Below are 22,898 nucleotides of genomic sequence, written 5' to 3'. Positions count from 1 at the left end.
AAGTCCCTAAAATATATGAAATGTCACAAATGAGAAATTGTGTATATATAAGTATATATGCAGCTTCAACAATAGTAGGCTACAGAGAGAAATGCAGCCCTACAATAGAACTACCTAACTATTATTTAGCACACCTGGATGAGGGGAAACCAAGCTCAATGCTCAATGTTATCCTCATACCAGCAAGTCATTCATTCATGTAGAGTTGATATAATCATTTAACATGTTTGCTTAAGGTAAAGTTGTATTTAGCTTCACCGCATCTGCATTGTATTGCCTATGGCTTTCTTCATAAAATGTAAATCATTGCAAATATTTTGGAATATGAAAAGGATATATATTTGGAATAATGGCAAATCAAGTAGCTATCTGACCTAGCTTTAAGTTCCATTTAGTGTAACATACTAACAGAGCATGTCCAGTAGCCATTGACAATAGTAGAACCCTGACACTGTAGACCTTAGGGCGAGAAAAGGGCGAGGTCACATGCATGCATCAGCCTGGGTGACAGCAGACTGCTGGGCGAGCGCTGGCGCTTTGGCATGGGGAGTCAGATCAACATATGGAATTAATTATGTACTGGCCATATATGGAGCGTGTCTTGAGTATACAGGGATTAATGGGGTCAGATCAACATACAATATGGAATGTCAGAACAGGTCAGCTCCATTTATGGAGATCTAAGGGTTTGAGGTTTGAGGTCAGATGTAGAGTTGCTGGCCAATATTGATGACATCAGGGATCTCCATATATGGGCATTCTTATATATGGTCTTAATATTGATGAGGGATCTCCATCCCTGATGATGTCACAAGGTGACTATAACTAACTGACTGACAGTGACAGGACATTTATGTTTTCATAGTAAATGTGATGTGTGGTCGCTATTACAACATGGTTAAAAAAACATCCAAATACAAATAGAAAAAGGAAAGTGACACGGTCAATAATGTCAAAACCTCCGCAGTAGAAGACCTTCAACACTGAATGTTGCTCAACAGAGAAATGATGCTGATGTTCATAAAACCCTGGCTCCATATACCAACACTAAGCTCTCGTAACCTGATCGTATGAAGATAAATATCATACAATATATAACCTCTGACTGGGAGTTATAATGACATACTGAGCTCTGAGGAAGATGTGATGATGGTCTAAATACAGGAAAATCCTGGAAACTGAAGGAAAATCTCATACATTACAATTTGAATTGTAGATTGAGCTGAAAGGTCTGATGTGGTATGCTCTGAAAGTGTGCCCATGGGATATGCACTGATAGAAGCTGCACGTCCAAGAAAAATCACACCCGTGTGAACTGAGTGGTGTAAGGTCTTATATAGACTGATCAGCTGTGGTCTGACGTAATGTCTGACGTAATGAAATCACACCCGTGTGAACTGGGTGACCATAGCAACCGTGCTCATTTTTTGAGCACAGACAGACAGACAGACTAACAAAGCCAGTTGTAGGAGTGGTTTACACCACTCAAAAAACAGCTGTATAGAGCTTCAGATATATTGATGAAGAAAATCATGGACCAGTGTCTTCAGTATGTCATCATAACGCTTAGTTTAGTGTCATCACTTTCATTTAATTAAATTAAAATAGGTGAACATTTGGTCTGCTGTTCTGATTCTTTGTTTTGTCTGGCAGCTGCTTTATTTCCTTTAGAGGTTTAAGGTAGCTTTTATGATGTTTATATAATAAAAGAACAGCCGACGATACAACTTAATCAACCTTCCTCATTGTCTCTGTTACTATTATCAACCTTATTCAGTCTTCTTGATGAGACTGCATGGTGCAGGCATACTCTCACTCTCAACATTTGCTGTTCTGACTGGTGTAGTTTGCTCAGCAACATGATACATGATAAGATATCTTTAATTTGAAGGAAAGTATATTTTCTGTATTTGGAGCCAGGGTTTTCATCATCATCATCATCATCATCATCATCATCTCTCTGTTGAGCACCATTTAGTATGTGTTGAAGGTCTTCTGCTTTGGGGTTTGTGACATTATGGATCTTGTTTCTTTACTTTTTCTAAATGTTTACCACAGATGATACAAATATTTGGATCCAATGTTTGTACATCACACTCCATTCTGGTAAAAACAGAAGAAAAGAAAGACAAATACTTCAGGTTCAGAATTCATCAATCAACTATGTTGTGTCCGACCGTACACTACTATAGTTAGGTACTGTGCACAGTAACCATGCTGTTACAAGTGATACTAATGAACCATTCTGGTGAAACAGAGTCTGGGCTTTTCTATTATGCTACTGGACAGGATCTGTTACACTAAATGGAGCTTAAAGTTAGGTCACTCCAGCTAGCTAAATAGCTACTAGACTTGACAAGGTTCATCTGCTCTTTTCACATTCCAAAATATTTGCTGTGTCAGTTTATGAAGAAACCCATATAGGCAACACGATGCAGATAGAGCAGATGGAGACAAATACTGTAAAAAAATATTATGTAAAATGATATCAACTCCTACAGAAATGAATGACTTTAATTGCATTGTTCCATAAGTCTTATTAATACTGGTATAACTTAAGAGGGACACAGGACATGGGGATACTGGTATAACTTAAGAGGGACACAGGACATGGGGATACTGGTAGAACTTAAGAGGGACACAGGACATGGGGATACTGGTAGAACTTAAGAGGGACACAGGACATGGGACACAGGACATGGGGATACTGGTAGAACTTAAGAGGGACACAGGACATGGGGATACTGGTAGAACTTAAGAGGGACACAGGACATGGGGATACTGGTAGAACTTAAGAGGGACACAGGACATGGGGATACTGGTAGAACTTAAGAGGGACACAGGACATGGAGATACTGGTATAACTTAAGAGGGACACAGGACATGGGACACAGGACATGGGGATACTAGTAGAACTTAAGAGGGACACAGGACATGGAGATACTGGTATAACTTAAGAGGGACACAGGACATGGGACACAGGACATGGGGATACTGGTAGAACTTAAGAGGGACACAGGACATGGGGATACTGGTAGAACTTAAGAGGGACACAGGACATGGGACACAGGACATGGGGATACTAGTAGAACTTAAGAGGGACACAATGGGGATACTGGTAGAACTTAAGAGGGACACAGGACATGGGACACAGGACATGGGGAAAATATGAGAATTGATTGTGTTTGTTTTGTATAAGGGATGTGAAAAGTTACTGTACATTGCTTTTCTAAATAAAGTAAACAATAAAAAATGAAAATTGTGGAGGGCAGAGATCCAGGAATCCTGAGTTGGTGTTTGCTAGACTCTCGCAGTAACTAATGACTTGCTGTTATGAGGATAACATTGATCATTGAGCACCCTCATCCAGGTCTGTGCTATATAATAGTAGTTCTATTGTAGGCCTGCATTTCTCTGCAGTATTGTTACAGCTGCAATATTCTTTTCACAATTTCTCAAGTTTGGGATTTCATACATTTTGGAACTTCTATTCAAGTCAATTTGTTATAATTATTCCACCATTGGTGAAGTCAAAATAAAACTAGAAAGGTGCAAGTCTGGGAAATTGCAAGTGTGGTTGCACTGACGTGAGTCACAAAGCATATAGGGACCTGGGAACTGAATTCCGTCTTACCGTTTGTATTCTATATTGTGATGTCATGTGAAGCATGACAACAGTGACAACAGTGTGTGAAGCATAAAAGCATAAAAGCTTCACTTTTCTGTTGTGCAAAAGTTAACACAAATCACACCTGTGTGAAGTGAGGGGGGCTAATATATTAAAGTCTAACTCATGTTGATTAGGTGATGTAATGGTGATGTGAAACAGACGGTGTAAACACATTAAATGCCATTAACAATAAAGAGACACTATGACGCAAATGTTCCCTTTATTGGCAATGGCGTTTTCAAAAAAAACATTGAACAAAAAAAACCATTAAACCTCCCTCAAAAAGCACCTTGCTGGCAAAAAATATCGGACAGAGAACAATAGTGTGTTGGTGTTGCCTAGAGCAACCACACTAACTAATACTGTCGATTTCATTAGGACTGTTTTATTCCCCCCATTTGGGACACAATGTACGTTTAGTGCCATAACTCCACGAGTATGCAAGCTACAATTACACAATTGGTATTGCTGGATACAGTAGAACCACACCATTCCTACAAGCCCTCATATGTGTTGCTATGACAATCCATGTCAGAGTCACTGCAAAGTAAAGAAGACACTATACAGATTTACATTTTCGCCTAATGTAGGTATGTGTTCAAATGACTATATCTCATATTTACATTCACATATTGACATTATTATTTTTCTAGAATATAGAGGGATGTCCTGGCTTCCAATATGCCACATTTTAAACCTCTCAGAGCTTCCATTGTGAATCTACATGAGTTTATATGCATCAACCCCCAGACGGACAGGCTGTATTTTTAGTTTGAGGTGTATGACTTTAAATATCAATTTCACCACTATTACAGTAAAATATTTGTATACAAGAATCCATTTCATGTATGGGAGGCCTTAGAGATGAGGAAAAACTATGTTGTGTTTGGTCCTAAGCCCGGTAGGGGTATGCCAATTTCTGGGGGCCATTGTCACAGTACTAATAAGAACTGTGTTCCCAAAATGAACTGAGAATGGCAGTTTGACATTTGGTCATATCTCCTTCAAATATTTTCTAATTTAATTGAACAATATATATCTCTGCTGTCGGGAAGAAACCTTAACTCCAAATTGTTCATTTTTCAGGAAATTAAGAAAACCTTATATTTTCAAAACAAAGCAATACACTGCCCCATCAAAGATGGTGTTGTGAGTTTATATATTGTCAATTACTTGCATGAGAGGGGAAGCGGTGGTGGAGTTAGTTGCTTTAGCAGACAGTTTGAGGGTCCAATGGAGTTAAGAGGTTTTCTCCAAAGCGTTTTTTACTACTTTCCATTGGTTCAATATTTTTTAAACAACTCAGACGTAAAGGGTGTTCAATAGCACTGATTTATGCAAAAAAAATAATCAAAAACCTAAAAAATTGAGTTATGAGGTTTCCTCCTGACAGCAACGATATCATATGAAAGCTTACATTCTGTAGTTTCATAATATGTAAAAAGCTGAAAAATGACCATGGCCCCGTTGTGTCTCAAACCACTGCATCTGGTCACACACATATGAAGCGTCAACTGACTGCAAGGAAACACTAATGTTACCACCACCAAATTAATCCAGAGTGAGTGACGTCTGGACCACGTTGTCCACGTGAATTTTCAGAGCACGATCAATTCAACGATCAATGCATTGATTGTGGTTTGGATCAATGCAACTGACATACTGTAGTAGTATACTTTGTTGCATATCTTCCTGTTTCTCTCTTAACCTGTCAATGTCTTTGCATAAACAAACAATCCTTATTTGTCTGTCTGTCTGTCTGTCTGTCTGTCTGTCTGTCTGTCTGTCTGTCTGTCTGTCTGTCTGTCTGTCTGTCTGTCTGTCTGTCTGTCTGTCTGTCTGTCTGCCTGTCTGCCTGCCTGTCTGCCTGCCCAGGCGATGCGTTCAGAGGGGCTGGACATCGACATCAGCGAGGTGATGGACAAGTGGACTTGTCAAATGGGATACCCCGTTGTCACCATCAGCAAGAACGAATCCACCAATCACGTCACTGTACAACAGGAGCACTTCCTGTATGGTCAGGAAGCTCGGAGCGACAACAGGTAAATTAACACTATTGATGTTGCTGATTGTTTTCAAAGATAAGATCAAAAATGTTGTAAAATGAAAAGGCAGGTTGAAACCCGCATAGACTGTAAACATATGGACAAAGCGAGCCCCATTGGTTTCTACAGAGCGCGTTGAAGCCACTTTTGTGGCGAAATGAAATCGGCCATCTTTGAACCTCCGAGGCCAAAACTTTGTTCACTTCTTTTGATTTATTACTTTACACCACACTGATGATATATAGTTTAAGATAGTTTAATCTGCAACTAAATGGTTAAATGGGGCAAAACCCATTTGCTGCAATTGAAGCTCACTTCCGGGTTCTCGTTCAGCCTGCTGTTCCTATGAATGACCCAGCAGACGCTGCTATTTCACCTTCTACCGTGTGCAATATATTACAATCTCAATAACAGGCCATCTTTTTTTTCTTACTGTCGCCACTTCGTGTTTAAATGGGGAATCCAAAATGCCGCCTGACAGTAGATTAATAAGCCACTGGGGTGTCTTCTATGTCTACTGTTTACTGATGTTCCCCCGTGGGATAAGAAAGGTATCTATCTGTCTATGTTTTCAAGATCCAACGCACGCACGCACGCACGCACGCACGCACGCACGCACGTTGCTGCCATTCTACTACTAGTTTGAGCTTTGTTCGAACCAGTACTGTTCAAACAAACAAAGCTGGGTGCCTGACCAGAGATTGTTTTTCTTGTGATTATGGTTCATGTTTCTTTTGTCACGGCAATACATGATCGTCATGTTTTCGATTTTAGCGTTGGCTATTCCAAAATATCAGATCTACAAGCTCACAAGCTCTGTGACCATTTTAGAAAACTCAAAAAATAATTTTGTGTTTTTTTTTATTTTTTTACACAAATCTTGTTTTAGCCTACTTTGGCAGCCCTTGTGCATGCAAATTTATGTTCAATGGTCCCTCCATTAACACGTCGGCAAACACGTTCTCACCTATCAGCCGGAGATGAGCTACCGCCCCCCCCCATCCACCCCCCCCATTAGCTGCTAATTTGCTAATTTTCCCAGTCAATCAGCTAATTTGCCCAGTCAATCATTTAATCCCCGCTACGCGCCGTGTGTGTGCGTGTGCCTGTGTGTGTGCGTGCGTGCGTGCGCATACGACGAATTAGACCATTCCTCACCCAGGAATCAGCCCAGCTCCTTATCCAGACATCAGTCATGTCAAAACTTGACTACTGTAACTCCTGATGCAAATTGATGCAAATTGCCGCAGCTCGCTTAGTCTTCAACCAACCAAAATTCTCACATGTCACTCCCCTTCTACGCTCCCTCCATTGGCTCCCGGTCACTGCCCGCACAGAGTACAAAACTCTGATGCTGGCATTCAAACCAACCAAAGGTATGATGGCACTACCATATCTCGCAAGTCTGATCGCACGCTACAAACCTTCCCGAGTGCTCAGATCAGCCGACGCAGGGAAGCTGGCAGTAGCCTCCCTAGAAACACCGGGACAACGCTCCACACGTCCCAAACTCTTCTCCCTTCTGGCTCCAAAACTATGGAATGCACTTCCCATTGCAATCAGAACTGATTCGCTCCCAATCTTCCGCCGGAGTCTGAAAACACACCTCTTCAGACTCCATCTTAGCCCATAGCACTTGCCGTAGTACTTGACATAGCCTCGACCTCCTACAGGCGTATGAAAAGGCTCAACTTAGATAGCATTTTTATGTAGACTTAGAGAGCAGTTTATGTAGACTTATAGCATTTTATGTAAACATAGGACTGTATAGTGTATATATATGCATAGTTTCATTATATAGATTTTCCACTGTTACGCTCTTAGCTTACACGTATGACTCGTGATAACTACTTTGTATGTATTTGATGTATTGCTATGCTTTTTTATTCTTTGTTATTGCTTAATGTAAATCACTCTGGATTAAGAGCGTCTGCTAAATGCCTAAATTGTGTTGTGTGTGTGTGTGTGTGTGTGTGTGTGTGTGTGTGTGTGTGCTGCTCTCAGATCTCAGACATTATTTTATTTGTTGTTGTCAGTCAGTAGTTAGTAGTAAGAGAAGTAGCCTATACAACACTAGTGCCCTGGGTAAATACAGAATAGATATTATATCTATATTATATTTAAAATAAGGAAAACATAGCTCACTATTATCCACAAATGGCTCAGCTGTTGAATAAAGGAGAGGATGTTACACTATTCATTACATGTCTTAAATTGACATTGAGCTTTTTTGTTTTTTGTAAATAAACATTTGACCTCTTTAAGTTATTTTATAACATTTTGGAACCGAAATAGGGAACCGTTAAGAACCAGAATCGATAAGCAGAACTGGAATCGATACCGGACTCCTAAAGATACCCATCCCTACTTATAAGGAGGTTTGATAATCCTGTTTGTAGCCGAGGTAAACGGTGATCAGATTTTACGTCCCATAGCTGGTGGTGACGGGGCGTTGCCATAAATGGTAAATGGTGCATTTATATAGCGCCTTTATCCAAGGCGCTTTACATAGATTGTGCATTACATTCACCCATTCACACACACATTCATACACCGATTGCGGCGGAAGCCATGCAAGGTACCAACTAGCACATCGGGAGCAATTTGGGGTTCAGTGTCTTGCCCAAGGACACTTCGACATGTAGACAGGAGGAGCCGGGATTCGAACCGCCGACCCATGGATCATTGGACGACCTGCTCTACCTCCTGAGCCACAGCCGCCCTAGCCGCCATAGCAACCGGACCAATGTTAAAAAGATGCCGTGGGGCTCAACCACACGGAGTATACGTTTGGCTGCGTCCCCTAGCGGCGGGGTCCGTATATATACGGTCCCGGCGCAAAAATAATTTATTTTAAATCTTTAGTTACTAGTTACTTTGTAGATTGAATATTACCAGTAAGACGCCTGGGGCGAGAAGCAAGGGAAGCGTGCACGCATCCGCCTCATGGATGGCAGACTGCTGGACGAGCGCTGGTGCTTTGGCATGGGGGGGTCAGATCAACATGGAATGACTTCTGTACTGGCCATATAAGGAGCATGTCCTGAGTGTAAAGGGTTTGAAGATCAGATCAACATATGGATTGTCAGAACAGGTCAGCTCCATATATGGAGATCTAACGGTGGTAGCGGGGACATTCTCTTGAGAGGGTTTGATGAGAGTCCAGGTAGGGCCGGGCCTTAATTTACGGGCCTGTTGAGAACTATAGTTTCCACCGGCTGCCAGGCACGGCTGCACTAATAACTTTGGGGCAGGCCCGTCTAGAGTTTGAATGGACAGGTATCAGTCAAAAGGGAGACATCGAAGAGGAAGGATGGATGGGGAAGGATCAACATATGGAATGTCAGAACAGTTTCTGACATATATCCATATATGGAGATCTAAGGGTTCGAGATCAGATGTAGAGTTGCTGGCCAATATTGATGACTTCAGGGATCTCCATATATGGGCTTAATTGCGACAGCAGGTCGCATTTACTATGACATCATCCCTGATGATGTCACGTGATGTCACGAGACCTGGACTTATCTGGACCTGGGCTTATCAATATCCCCATGTATGGGGATATTGAGTGACTGATGGAAAATGTACGATTTCATAGTAAATGCGACCTGCGGTCGCAACTACAAGACATACATTAACCACTTACAATATATCTATTTCGGCCGATCTACAAGCTTGCGATGCGACACATTGTAAGCTTGTAGATCTGATATCGGTTCCGCCGACCTGCCCCGTGTTCGAAACGGTTGATAAATGACAGTTACCATGTGGGGGTCCTCTATACTGTACTGCGAGTGTGCACCCAAAATCACACAATGGCTGCTGAAAACTCAGCTTCCCATCATGCACCTGTGCACAGTGTGAGGCTCAATTCAGTATTTAAGTCCGACGTCATTTTGTAGTGCTACGTTACGTCCGGGTCCAAGTTGCACCAGCTCCCGTCCGCATCTCATTGTAAATAGAATATCTAAACGCGTGAATCTTTTTACAATGACGTTATTTTTCAGTAAGGGATCCATTGAGGGTTAAAATGGGTCTTAATGCTTCCAACTCGAGTAGAATTATTAATGTTTTGTACAGTGTCCATGACAAAGAAAATATATGATGTGGAGTCTTGGAGACAATAAAGACTTATTATTGAAGGTGGTAACAGTCCATTTGCTCAGTACAATATTTCGGGGGCATATTTAGAATGTGTGCAGGGTTGAGTATGTTGAATCTAGTTTGCAATTAATGAGGATTTAGTTGACACAATGAAATAAAATGGCGATAGTATTCCGTGTGGGGCAGACGGCCTGTCACAGCCTGATTTGGGAGAGCAGCAGCTTTGTTGTTGCGAGGAAAGCGGTAAAATGAGACTTTCGTGGTTGTTTTCGTCTCAGATTTAGTCCGACGGAGCGTCACAGTATAACTCTATGGGGACACAAAAGTAGGACCCGGAAGTATCTCTGGAGGGGGCGCTCACGTCACGGCTAAAATACTGAATAGTGCCACTTTGTCCCCTGTTGGTACTCTAAACAGACAGACAGACAAAGGGGCACACATTGCTGTTCCTTGGAGTGGCTGCAACACTCAAAAACGTGAGTATTTTTTCCACAACTGCTCCGGTGTGCGTAGTACATAGAGTATTGAACATAGAAAAATGCTGTTTGACCCATTCTATCGACCTCCACCCCGCCACCCCGGCTCCACTTTCTAGCCTCTGGGCATTCCTTCCACACAGAGAACCAGAGCACAGACTATGCTGCTTTAAAAAAATGAAAAGTAATAATGTCTAACATCTTAAACATTGAAGGTCAGATCAAACAACATTTTAACTGGACTTTAATGGAAGATCGCATGCACGCACGTACGTACATACGTACATACGTAAGTACATACATATATATATACATACATGCATACATACATACATACATACATACATACATACATACAGAGCATGCTTTTGCCTTTTTAAAACCTTACCCATTTTAACCAAATACATACATAACAGTACATACATACGTACCCTGTAAATAAATTAAGGGCTTAAACTGTCCGAGTTGCTCCAGTGCCTTCCTTCCTCCGTACATATTCATATTCTACTCTCATTTAACACAGAGCCCGCCAGAACCGTAGTAACCGTAGGATTAAATTAGTCGTGCAGCCCGCCACGCCTACGTTTTCCAGGTTTATATTCTTTAATCCATGTTTTGATCGGATCGCATCGGTAGCTGCCTCTCGTTAGCATAACAGTCAAAGTGGGACATGCAGTGGCCACGGCCATTTTGAAGATGCGCGCGCCGCACGTCCACTTGCACTCCATGTGCTGCTTTCAGTGGCCTGTATCTCCAAATCGGTGCAATGAATGTCGTTTCTGGTGAAAACAAGGTTTTTACAACGGCCGACAGCAGGCGCTGTGATACTCGCGGTCGGGTTTTTTCACCACCGACCGAGAACAACAACTGGTCAAGACACCACACACAGCATTTTGTCGTTGTAACATCCGGTTACGGATATTTGGCTCTTCAAAATAAGGGTTGCGCGCGATAAAACCTTAGCAATGAGTGATAGATAGATTAATTTATCCTGGCGGTCAAACGTTTAACTGTGTTTAACTGTAGAAAGAGAGAGACAGAGAATCTGTTGCCCAGCTGTTGCAGCCTGAGAGGTCTTAGCTGTGTGTGTGTGTGTGTGTGTGTGTGTGTGTGTGTGTGTGTGTGTGTGTGTGTGTGTGTGTGTGTGTGTGTGTGTGTGTGTGTGTGTGTGTGTGTGTGTGTGTGTGTGCGTGTGCGCGTGCGCACCACTGGCTGATTTACACGGTATAAATTGTGTGATGGAGGAAGAAAGAATGAATTATGGAACAGCTCTCTGACACGCCCGCACGCACACAGTGCCAAGGCACATCATATAACACAAATAAGAACATGCAGATGTATGTACATTAATTACACTATTAGTCATGTCATATATTATTAATAGTACTATTCTACTCATTATAGAATATTGATAGAATTATCTTATATCATTAATATAATAATATGTAACATTTAAAACGAATACCAGTATCCATCATCATCATACTATAATTCTGACAATGTCTGAGTGTGTGTGTCAGAAACACCGCCGTATCTCCTCACCACCTGCACCAATCACTCCCACTTTTCACACAGGCATTGACCATAATAATATGGAGGTCTTAACGAAGCCCTTTTTTCGATTTTACACAATGATTAATAATGAATTTATTAGGGGCAATATCTCACAACGGGTAAGGGCTAGTAATGATAATTGAATGTAAATTGTACATTATAATTTCATAATAACATTAATATTAATACATACATGCATGCATACATACATACCGTAGTACCATCAGTGTGTTGGTTGGTCGTGCACGTGACATCACGTGACATCATCAGGGATGGCATGGAGATCGCTGACATCATCAATATTAAGCCCGTATATGGAGATCCCTGATGTCATCAATATTGGCCAGCAACTCTACATCTGACCTCAAACCCTTAGATCTCCATATATGGAGCTGACCTGTTCTGACATTCCATATGTTGATCCTTCCCCGTCCATCCATCCATTTTGACTGATACCTGTCCATTTAAACTCTAGACGAAAGTTATTAGTGCAGCCACGCCCGGCAGCCGGCGAAAGCTAGAGTTCTCAACAGGCCCGAAAATTAAGATCTTACCCCCCCATGCCAAAGCGCCAGTGCTCGCCCAGCAGTCTGCTGTCACCCAGGCGGATGCGTGCACGCGCCCCCGCCCTCAGCCGTCTTACTGGTGACTATTATTATTATCCGTCGCTAGCCTCCGGTAGCTCGCATGCTGGGACGTCATCGAATATCAAAAAACTCCACGTACACGCACGCTATCTAAAGCATTTATAGGGCTCAGATTGAGCTAATGGACGATGTTTAGAGCTTAATGAAACGTGCAAAACCATTGTTTACACTGAGAGAAGACGGCACAGACTGAAGCTATAGGATTCATCACACAAAAACTTACGGTTCAACCAAAGAGTTCACAGCTGTCAACGTTGTGTAGTTTTCTTACAACACCACTGAGTTTAGTAGATGATGGATGGAGCCCGCGCACCATATAGGGAGGACAAAAGACTTTCTTCATTGAGGATTCTGACAACGTTTCGCTCTATTTGATCTTCATCAGGTCACCATGACCATTTTGGATCGCGCAACTTCGCAGCCTCTCGTGCAGCTCGCGGCCCATGGGGGTCACGTCCTATGTCCCCCCGGTGCTTCCTATAGTACGTCACTGGGGAACGTGGGAAGTATCATCGGAAACCCAGAAAAATAAGTCTGGGACCGAGTTCACTTCAATTCGGCATAGAGTAGCGCAAACGTTGATCACTCTCTGCTGATTTCTGATCGTCTGCACCTTTGTTAAATTGACGCACACCCGTACACACACACACTCCTCTCTCTCTCTGTCGCTCTAATTAATTAGTCTCATTCCATGCAGCTGCGTCTAGATTCTCCCGGTGGATCCTGCCGGGAGCTGCCTATGCCATAGAAAGCATAGGTGGACCCCAGACTACTGGGGAAGGGGCCCAAGTTCTTTCCAAAATGCTGTGGGCGTGCAGTGCATAGAGCCCATTGATGGCGAGCTGGTCATTGTTGAGAAATAAGCCCCGACAGGATGATTAGATGGAGACGCGAAGCGGATGGGTCTTTATTCCATTGATTTGCAGGATCCCATGGGTCACAGGAACAGACGTCAACAGCTCTATTCCTCGCTTAAGATATTTCCCAAAAACATTCTTAAGAGCAATGTTTGTGCTCTAAATTGCATTCTGCGTTTGTTTACACGACTGCCGTATTGGATACGGCGTATAAGCAGGCAGCGCGGATTGATATGAGCCAGGTGCTCTGAGCCTTTGATTAGACAGTTACGTCTGTTATGGAGCTCAGCAGGGTTTATTCAGATATAACACACCACTGAATTCAGTGATGGACCAATGCTAGTATAGCCCATTCTGGACGGGAACCCCTTTTGGTGTTTTAAGCATTATGTTATACTTTAGCTATTGAAAAAAAGCAGATCTACAAGCTCATAGCGTGGCACTCGGTGCCGCGCTATGAGCTTGTAGATGATGATGCTTGTAGATGAGCGCTATCAGCGTGTAGATGAGCTTGTATGAGCTTGTAGATCTGCTATTTTTGAAAAGTCGCAAATCTTTATATTCTTTCAGAGCGAAAGCTTTTAACTCAACCCTTTAATTGCTTCTGGGAGGTCCCTGGAACAACATATTTTCAAATGGGGGTCGGCAGCCGATTACATTATAATTTTTGGGGTCCTTTTTTTATGTTTTTTTTTCTTTTTCGGCTTTCGTCTTTATTTTTATTTTTTTTATAGAGGGACAGACGGTAGGCTGACAGGAAATGGGGGAGAGAGATGGGTGAGTGACATGCAGTAAAGGCCGTCGGGATCGGGAGTCGAGCCCGCGGCACACTGTCAGACTCGAGCTACCGGCCAAGGTGCCTTGACATGAAATATTGAGCACCGCTGACATACAGTAGGAACATAGGTATTTCAGAAAACTGCCAGGATTTAGAAGACTTTTTTTTTTTTTTTCTCGACGTCAGGCGTAAATGGGATAGTAACAGGGAACTGACGTTTCGATGTCTACGGCTTCTTCCTCAGAATCATGACTCTGAGATAGGGCATTAAGCAACTAGTCGACTAGTAAAAATTACTAGAAGTGAATGCCCTACTCTGAGAAAGATGCCATGACTTCAGTTGTGTAAAGTAACTAAGTAGCCTACATTTACTCAAGTACTGCATGTACAATTTTGAGGTACTTTACTGGAGTATTTAAAATTTTCAATATACTTCTACTCCACTACATCTCAGAGGCAAATATTATACTTTTAACTCAACTCTACAATTATTTAAAAACTTTAGTTTACTAGTTGTATATTTGGATTACTATTACAAAACATATACATTATCCACTTCTGCCCTCTATATGCATTTCGGACATTTGAAAAATAGCAGATGCACAAGCTCACAATGTGTCGTGATGCGTCACATTGTGAGCTTGTAGATCTACTTTTTTATACATTTTATACACGTGTGAATCTGCATAATAAGTACTTACTACTTTTTGGACTTCAAAGGAGAATGTCATACTGGAAGGCTTTCTTACATTTATTTGTAGTTGTTACGTCCCCACCAAAGAGGTCCAGGTGTTATTTGTAGTTACGTCCCCACCAAAGAGGTCCAGGTGTTATTTGTAGTTGTTACGTCCCCACCAAAGAGGTCCAGGTGTTATTTGTAGTTGTTACGTCCCCACCAAAGAGGTCCAGGTGTTATTTGTAGTTGTTACGTCCCCACCAAAGAGGTCCAGGTGTTATTTGTAGTTGTTACGTCCCCACCAAAGAGGTCCAGGTGTTATTTGTAGTTGTTACGTCCCCACCAAAGAGGTCCAGGTGTTATTTGTAGTTGTTACGTCCCCACCAAAGAGGTCCAGGTGTTATTTTGTGCCCAGACCAGGATTTTCACTAGTGAGGGACATTCAAGGTGGCAAATGCTATCATGTTTTTTTGAAAAGGTCTATATCCCTAGATAATATTTCAACATGATACCAGTTCTCAAGTGGTAGCTTAGTTGCAGTTATCAGCCTTCAAAGACACCAACTATAGATTCACAGAATGAAAAATCGTTCTTTGAATAAAACATGTCATACAGAGGGAAAAAATGAAGAATTATCTGTCTTTCACTCAGTTTAACCAATGAACATCATCATAATCATCACTGTCATATCAATATAAAATCTTCAGTATTCATCATCTTCATCATTATCATCACATAATCAATCAGTTTCACTTCAGGTTTGTAGCTTGTACATTTCTGTGCACTTTAATTGGTTGGCAAGGCAGGAGCAATCTGAAAGCTTGCAGGTCCGTACACACTTGCAGGCCATAAGTTCCATCACAGCCATTTGTGCTGGTGCCCCCCCCCCCCCCCCCCCCCCCCCCTAAGTAGCCTACATTTACTCAGTACTTAAATCACTTAAAGGTATATTCAGTGATTTGACTTAATTCAAATATCACTTATTTTTTCTTTTTTTCTGGATAATCCTCCCTACTATAGAGTGTGCTGACCATATAAGGAAATCCTCCCTGTCCCCAGTGAGCCCCTGGGGTCAAAAAACCCTAGTTTCAGTTTTGGTGGCGGGTGGCAAAACCGTCATCCAATCAGGATGAGAGGGGCCTTCCTCCAATCATGATCGAGTGGGGGCGGGCCTTGGTGCACATGCTGTTGGCCTGTTGCACTTCCCCCCCCACTGTAGAGCGTGCATGTGCACATTTTGTTACTGGGGCGGACTGGGTGGTTTTCCAAATCACCCAAATCACTGCATGCTCCTTTAAATCAAAAGGCTAAATGTCCTCCCTGCTCCAGTGTCCTCTCCTCCCTGCAACTACATTAACCACTTGAACCCCATCATCCATATTCTGGAGGATCCTTTTTCTTTTTTCTTTTTAATAACAAAACAGGAGAAAAAAATAAGGGATACCGATATTGCTTGTAACCCACAATAATGGGTTCGCAACCCATAAAAAAAATGGGTCGCGATCACACCACTGTTTGTACCACACTGCTCTAGTTTGGAGAGGAAACTTCCCCAACTCCGTGTTCAGGTTGCAGGCCTTTCCTGGCTCCGTTATCAAAACATCTCAAAGTTGGGAAATCTGTCCTAATTGCCAACACATTCTCAGAGTTGTCCTTTTGCAGATGGTTAGGCATGCTGTAGTGTAGAGAGCAGAGCATGTTCTCCATATACACTCCTATATATCCAGCAGAGTCTGTTAGAGTTCCAGAGGCGTGCGTCCCAACCCGCCATCAGCCCCAGCAAAACGCACACATTCTGGGGCAGGAGAGAGAGATGTGTTTCATGGGAGCGTCCGGATAGAAATTGAATAATTATTGTGGCTATGACCTTGTTGGATAAGAACTCTTCAAGTTTAGAGATTTCAAAACACCTGACGTTTTTGTCAAGCGAATTATATAACTGACAAACATAGTTATGAAGTAGATATTAATAGAAACGCTACTACAAGGCTAGTTGTTCCTCTTCTATTACTACTGTAGGTCAGAGAGACTTATTGTCGGCCAGAGGGTCATATTTTGCAGTGTTTGGGGCAGAGGTTCTTCCTTGGGCTCGAAGTGTGCATTAAAGGTTTAACCCATTTTGACCTGAGATCAGATTCTAAAAATGTCTTCTACATCCTGACAGTTTTCTGAAAAAGCTATGTTTCTATGTCAGTGGTTCTTCGATTTTTCAAAAATAGCAGACCTACAAGCTCGTAGTGCGCCACTCGGTGGCGCGCTATGAGCTTGTAGATCTGCTATTTTTCAATAGCTAAAGCATAACATAATGCTAACACCAAAAGGGGTCCCCGCCAAGAATGGGTTTTAACAGAGGGTATATGCACGTGACATCATCATACCCAGAAGTTATGCAGGAACGCTACTGAGTGGCAAAATCTACTTTCTGGCCTTGACAACCCATACATCCAAACAGAAATTACATGACGTTAAGTAAGGGATAATATCTGGCTAGGTGGTCATTTCTGGGAGATAATTCACCGACAGGGAGTTTAACCAACGAGGCGAAGCCGAGGTGGTTAATCACCCTGTCTGTGAATTATCTCCCAACAATGACCACCTAGCCAGATATTATCCCGCTTACATGGCTACCTAATATAAATTAATACATTGGCCCAAAACACAACAAAAAAGTGTCCGCTTGCTGCGTCTGGCCAGCTGCAGGGCTGGAGCACTGTCGGAAAACAAGGAAGTGAGTTGATCAAATAAATAGAATCCATTTCCGGGTACTGCTTTGTCTATTTCTCGCTCAAATTTATTTTGAGAGCAATGTTTAGCTGTAAATAACATTGTGTGTGTGTGTTTACATGGCTGTCATGTTGGAAACAGCAGTAAATCAAGCGGGGCGCAGCCGCGCAGCTGGTGCTCAGAGGGTTTGATTAGGCAGAGGTCTGTTATAGAGCGGAGCGGTCATTATCAAGACATAACTCACCGCTGAATTCAGCGATAAACCAATCAGAATCAAGCATTCAACCAAGCCATGTAATAAACAACGTTAAACTCACTTTGCCACTCACTTTATGCATGCGCATACCCTCTATACCCATCGGTAACTGTGCCAGAAATTTGCTGCACATGCACGCACGTGCACGGATGGACAGCAGCGATAAACATACTCTTCGGCCTTCAGCCTTCCGGCCTGTCAGAGACAGATAGCAGATATACTATTTTTGCTATTTTTGAGGGTTTTTGTCGTTAATTCATATTGTACATTGAAATTTGGGTCCTGGGGAGACTCTAAAATTGCTCTTTTGTGCCTTGAGCTGAAAAAGTTTGGGAAAGCCAGCAGGCGTTACTCCTATTTCACAGCGGCAGCATCACAACTCTGGCATGTTCTGATTGAGCATCGAGTTTCAATGCACTTAAGCCCCTCTTGTGCACTTAAGCCCCTCCACATGATTCAGAATGCCGCAGCACGCTCGGTCTTCAACCAGCCAAAATGTTCACGTCTCCCCCACTCCCCCCCTTCTCCGCTTCCTCCGTTGGCTCCCAGTTGCTGCTCGAACAGAGTACAAAACACTGATGTTGCCCTACAAAGCAACCAAAGGTATGGCACCCCCATACCTTCAAAGCCTGATCTAACCAACCCTACAACCCCTCCCTCTCACTCAGATTAGCTAACACAGCTAGGGGAGGTGTCGGAACCTAAATAGCATGCTTTTTAGACAGATGCCAGGTTCATTGGTTGACCTGGCATCCCATAGTCAGTAGCTCCATCCCATGTTTATTTTAATGCTACAGTGTCAACCCCCCCCCCCCCCCCCCCCTAAATAGCGGGCCAACAAGCTCATATAACATAAAGTTAAAGTCGTGAATGAATTCAGTCCAAAAATGGCTCCCCCAAACCAGTGTTTGCGAAACACTTCTCTAGGAGTTGTGTAGACAGACAGATAGACAGACAGGTAAACAACATGCCATGCATCAACCATCCATCGGGGACAGCTCCGTCCGGACGCGGTTATCCTGCGCCTCACGCAGCAGCTCGGCTCCGATAGCAGCGCTGACAGACAGGCACAGAGGAGGAGGCGAGATGGAGACAACCCATTGTGGGTCACTCGCAGCTTTATGGTAAACAACCTACGGTACGGTACTCATTTCAGCGGATAAATGGGTCATGCAGTTGCTCAATAGTCATTCATTTAATCATTTCACATCTACAGCTTAGTTTAAATGATTATTTTCTCCATTGCAGACCGTTTCTTCACCTCGAGAGTAGACACACAGTTGGGCCCAGTGTGTTGACAATTCTGGTTATGTGCTGTGATGTTACAAAGGGGTCTATAGCGCTTTGTGGAGCGGAGACAGACTCCCGCACTTTGGCTAATACCAGCAATTCCTCTCCTCAAACTATTTTATTTTTTATTAAGCTTAAACAGATACAGGCTCTGAGAAAAATCATATTCATAGAGCCTATCAATGATCTGCAGCTACTCAGTCTGGGGTAAATACAAAATGAATATTGGATGAATAAAAGTCCTTGAAGCTTTGTGGGATAACAGTCACATACTGAGGAGGTGTTTCTTCAGCCTCTTTTTGAAGGCATGAACACTACTTGAAGTAATGTCTCCCAACAACTGCAGGAACCACATGGAAGGCTGTTCCATGTTATTGAGTAAAGCAATGTCCTGCTGCCTCCTGCATTATGTGCAAATTCAAAACAGGTGCTATGCAGGGCTGTCAAGTGATATCTAACGAGCACTTCCAAACTGCAACACTTATATATAAAAAATAATCACCTGCAAGGACAGAAAGTAACTCATAACATGTCTACAGTGGATTTTTATGAAGCAAACACTGAGTGAGTGAATAATTCAAGCTTTTCGCACAACTGCAATGTTGGTGAGTTTGACGTTGTGTAATACAATCAGATAGGACTTTTCTGTTTGGATGAATGGGCTGCCAATGGGAAGTTGCACCTAGGTAGCACCTTGCCATTAACGTATATGGTAAGATAAGATGGCCGTGGTCTGCATATGGAGAATAGCAGAGTGGAGAAAGCTCCTGTCAAGGCATTTGGTGTTTGACTTGGGGGTTTCCAGGGTGTGCCTTGTAGTACCCTCCGTGTGATTCGACCTGTGGTGTGAGCCACCCCATTCGACCGTTATCATACCATTGAAAGGGGCCAGTATATGGCCGTTATCACACCTTTCAATAGGGCCAGTATGGCCATACTGGCATACTCACTGTCTCAGTATGTCATTATCACCTATTGTGAAGGGTGATAATGTCACTGATGTCCTGACGGAGGCGCGCCGTGTCTGGTGGCCTTGAGCCACGTTGCCGAGCGTTGTGAAGGCCACCAGACCCGACTCGGCGGAGAATAGTATATATTAGTAGCCCCATAGTTTCCATGCGCCGACAATAGTTGGAAATGACACGTCAGCCACGGGTGAGTATGCCAGTATGGCCATACTGGCCCTATTGAAAGGTGTGATAACGGCCATACTGGGCCCTTTCAATGGTATGATAACGGTCGAATCGGCTGTGTAAGCTTGGGGTAGCAGTGCTTTGAGGTCCACTGGACAGCATGGGAGTGTGCATCTTGTAGAGAACAGTTGTTGCTGCAACGATGACTCAGCTTGCTTATGGCGTACTGCTGTAGAGCAAGATCCTCATCTACCCCAATGGTTTTTGTGGAGTGGTCGGAGAGGCATTCATCCAGGCTAGGCAGGAGTATGCCATAATGCTCCTGGCCTGGGTCTTGTAGATGTTGGCCCTGCCTTTAGCACCAAGCGTGTTGGCCAGCTTGTGCAGTATTGCTCCAAGACGTACGTTGTTCAGCACGTTTACAGATGTTGGACAGATTACTTACTTACTTACTTACTTACTCTGTTAAATTCATATCGCAATACTGTGTGCAATAATTTCTTGAGGTGATCTTCTGTACTTCAATGAAACTATTTCAATGCTTTTTTAAAGAACCTTGTTTGTCTTCTGAGTTCCTCTGAAGCCAGACGTTGGGAAGGGATATTATGCAGATTCATTCATTTCCCGGCCACTCAACCCGATGTCATGTATAATTAAGCTGCATTCATGCAAATCGCTGCTTTCTTTCCCTGGAGTTGTGGGTGTCATTGAATGTCACACTTTCTAAGATCATCGCCCCGAGCACAGACAAGCATACATGAGAATGCAAAGTGATTCATTCCACAAAGTGCTTATGGATGCAAACTGTGCTCATTGATGCTGTTGCAGATTTCCTCAGAACTGATACAAACTTTCAAACAGAGGTGGAAGAAGTCCTTTTATAAAGTAAAAGTCCTGTATTAAACTTGAAAAAAGGTGCAACAAATATTGGCATCCAAATATACTTTTAACTCATTTAGGCCTGACCTCGAAATTAAAAAAAAATCTTCTAAATCCTCCAGTTTTCTGAAATAAATATGTTCACGATTTTTCAAAAATAGCAGACCTACAAGCTCGTAGCGCGCCACTCGGTGGCGCGCTATGAGCTTGTAGATCTGCTATTTTCCAATAGCTAAATTATAACATAATGGGGTTCCCGCCCAAAATGGGTTAAGTACCAAAAGCAAAAATACTCATCCACATTTTCTAAATTTGGCACAATCGTTCAAAAGTATAGCCGATCTACAAGTTCACAACATGTCACAATGCCATGAGTTGTGAGCTTATGGATCGGCTATTTTTTTAATTGGCTAAGTGTAAAATAGGGCTCAATTGTCTATGTTTTGTAATAATGATCTGAATCTAAGTAACCTGTAAATGGTCTAATGTCTAATACTTGTTGTGGAGTAAAAAGGAAAATGTTTTCCTCTGAGAGGTGTGCTGGTGTACTTCAGTTTGGTCATCATAAAAACGAAGTAGAAAAACAGATTGTGAGTAAATAATGACTTTCCACCACTGCTTTTAAACGATTAATGTATCGCGTTTGTGAGAATTAGATCTCACATGTATTACGTTGTAATCTTGTTTTATTGTTTTGTGATTCAATTACATGGTAGTGTAGCATTGTTTCTTTTTTTTTACAAATACGGTATATATTTTGAGCTGAGAAACTTTTAAATCTTATTTCTCCAAACGTCATTTCTATAACGGAGCAGACAACACCTGGGTGAAACACAGCACGCACGCACGCACGCACGCACGAACACACACAGAGAGAATGCACTGCAAGTCAGGAGAGTGTGGGAAGGCTGTGCTACACCTGCTGTTAGCTTCATGTGGTGAGGCAATTAATCCATGAGCTCAGTGGGAGCAGAAGATAAGGTCAGTGCTCTGTAGTGACGACGGAGGAGGGGGTATCAGGTGATACGGCTCCCTGCTGCTTGTCGGGTTAATGCCCATATCCGTGCCTCACACTGGTTCCGTCCCGTGTGTCCAGGCATTTTTAACAGTATAGTCCAATGTAATCTTATAAACTGGCAGAATGAGATTGGTCCACTCATCACATCCAGACCACGGCTAATCGTTTATGCCATGTGATGCTTTTGTACCTATTCCAGGTGAATCGGTGGCGATATGCTGGTCGTGACGGTTTCGTCAAGGTTTTTGTTGAGAGGCAAAGTGATGATTGTCATTTTGGAACGTCACATGCAAGCGATTAGAGCGTCTCATGCAACATTCTATCCCTACGGTTTCGTTTCTATCCCCTAAAAACGAAACCGTATTAAAAGCAGCTGGTGTTTTTGCCCAGGTTCCCTGGCTGGAACTCTCAGCTCTTTTTATATCTGTTTTTCTATATCTAGAGGGCAGAGATTTGTCCGTTTTCCTTTGCAGAGTGAATAAGTGGCTGACTTATTTGTTCGGCGTTTTAGGTCAGCATTCAGGGTTATTTAGCCCTGTTAGGTGTGTGCTTTTCTGTGGTCTCTATGGGATTGTTTGCATTTGGTTCCGAGATAGATTGTTCTGACACTTTTAAATGTGATTTCTGCCTTTTTATTTGGCTGACTGGGAAAAATCAATCTGTGGGACATTGGCTGTGTAGCGGTGCAGGTAATGAGGTGACTGATTGCAGTGCGCCTCCTAAAAAAAATAACACTTGTCCCTTAAGCCTGGTATATATATATGCTTAATCGTGTGGCGGTGTGGCAC

General features: G+C 42.7%; 2 protein-coding genes across 2 annotated transcripts in view; one reads left to right on the top strand and one right to left on the bottom strand.

The window, feature by feature from the left end:
- ada2b (adenosine deaminase 2b) overlaps nt 1-22,898 on the bottom strand; it is a gene marked incomplete at its 5' end in the record, with an annotated part of 465,058 nt that overhangs the window by 111,096 nt on the left and 331,064 nt on the right. The gene's annotated exons all lie outside the window — the stretch shown is intronic.
- Nucleotides 1-22,898, top strand: part of LOC306916759 (thyrotropin-releasing hormone-degrading ectoenzyme-like) — a gene marked incomplete at its 5' end in the record, with an annotated part of 250,604 nt that overhangs the window by 154,391 nt on the left and 73,315 nt on the right. The window contains one exon of the mRNA XM_079494774.1: nt 5,546-5,712. Within this exon, the coding sequence (XP_079350900.1) occupies nt 5,546-5,712 (167 nt within the window). The remainder of the gene's footprint in view (nt 1-5,545; nt 5,713-22,898) is intronic.

Source organism: Electrona antarctica (genome assembly GCF_951216825.1).
Source record: "Electrona antarctica genome assembly, chromosome: 23".
Taxonomy (NCBI): Eukaryota; Metazoa; Chordata; class Actinopteri; order Myctophiformes; family Myctophidae; genus Electrona; species Electrona antarctica.
The sequence above is the reverse complement of the archived record's forward strand: the minus strand, read 5'-3'. Positions and strand labels throughout refer to the sequence as shown.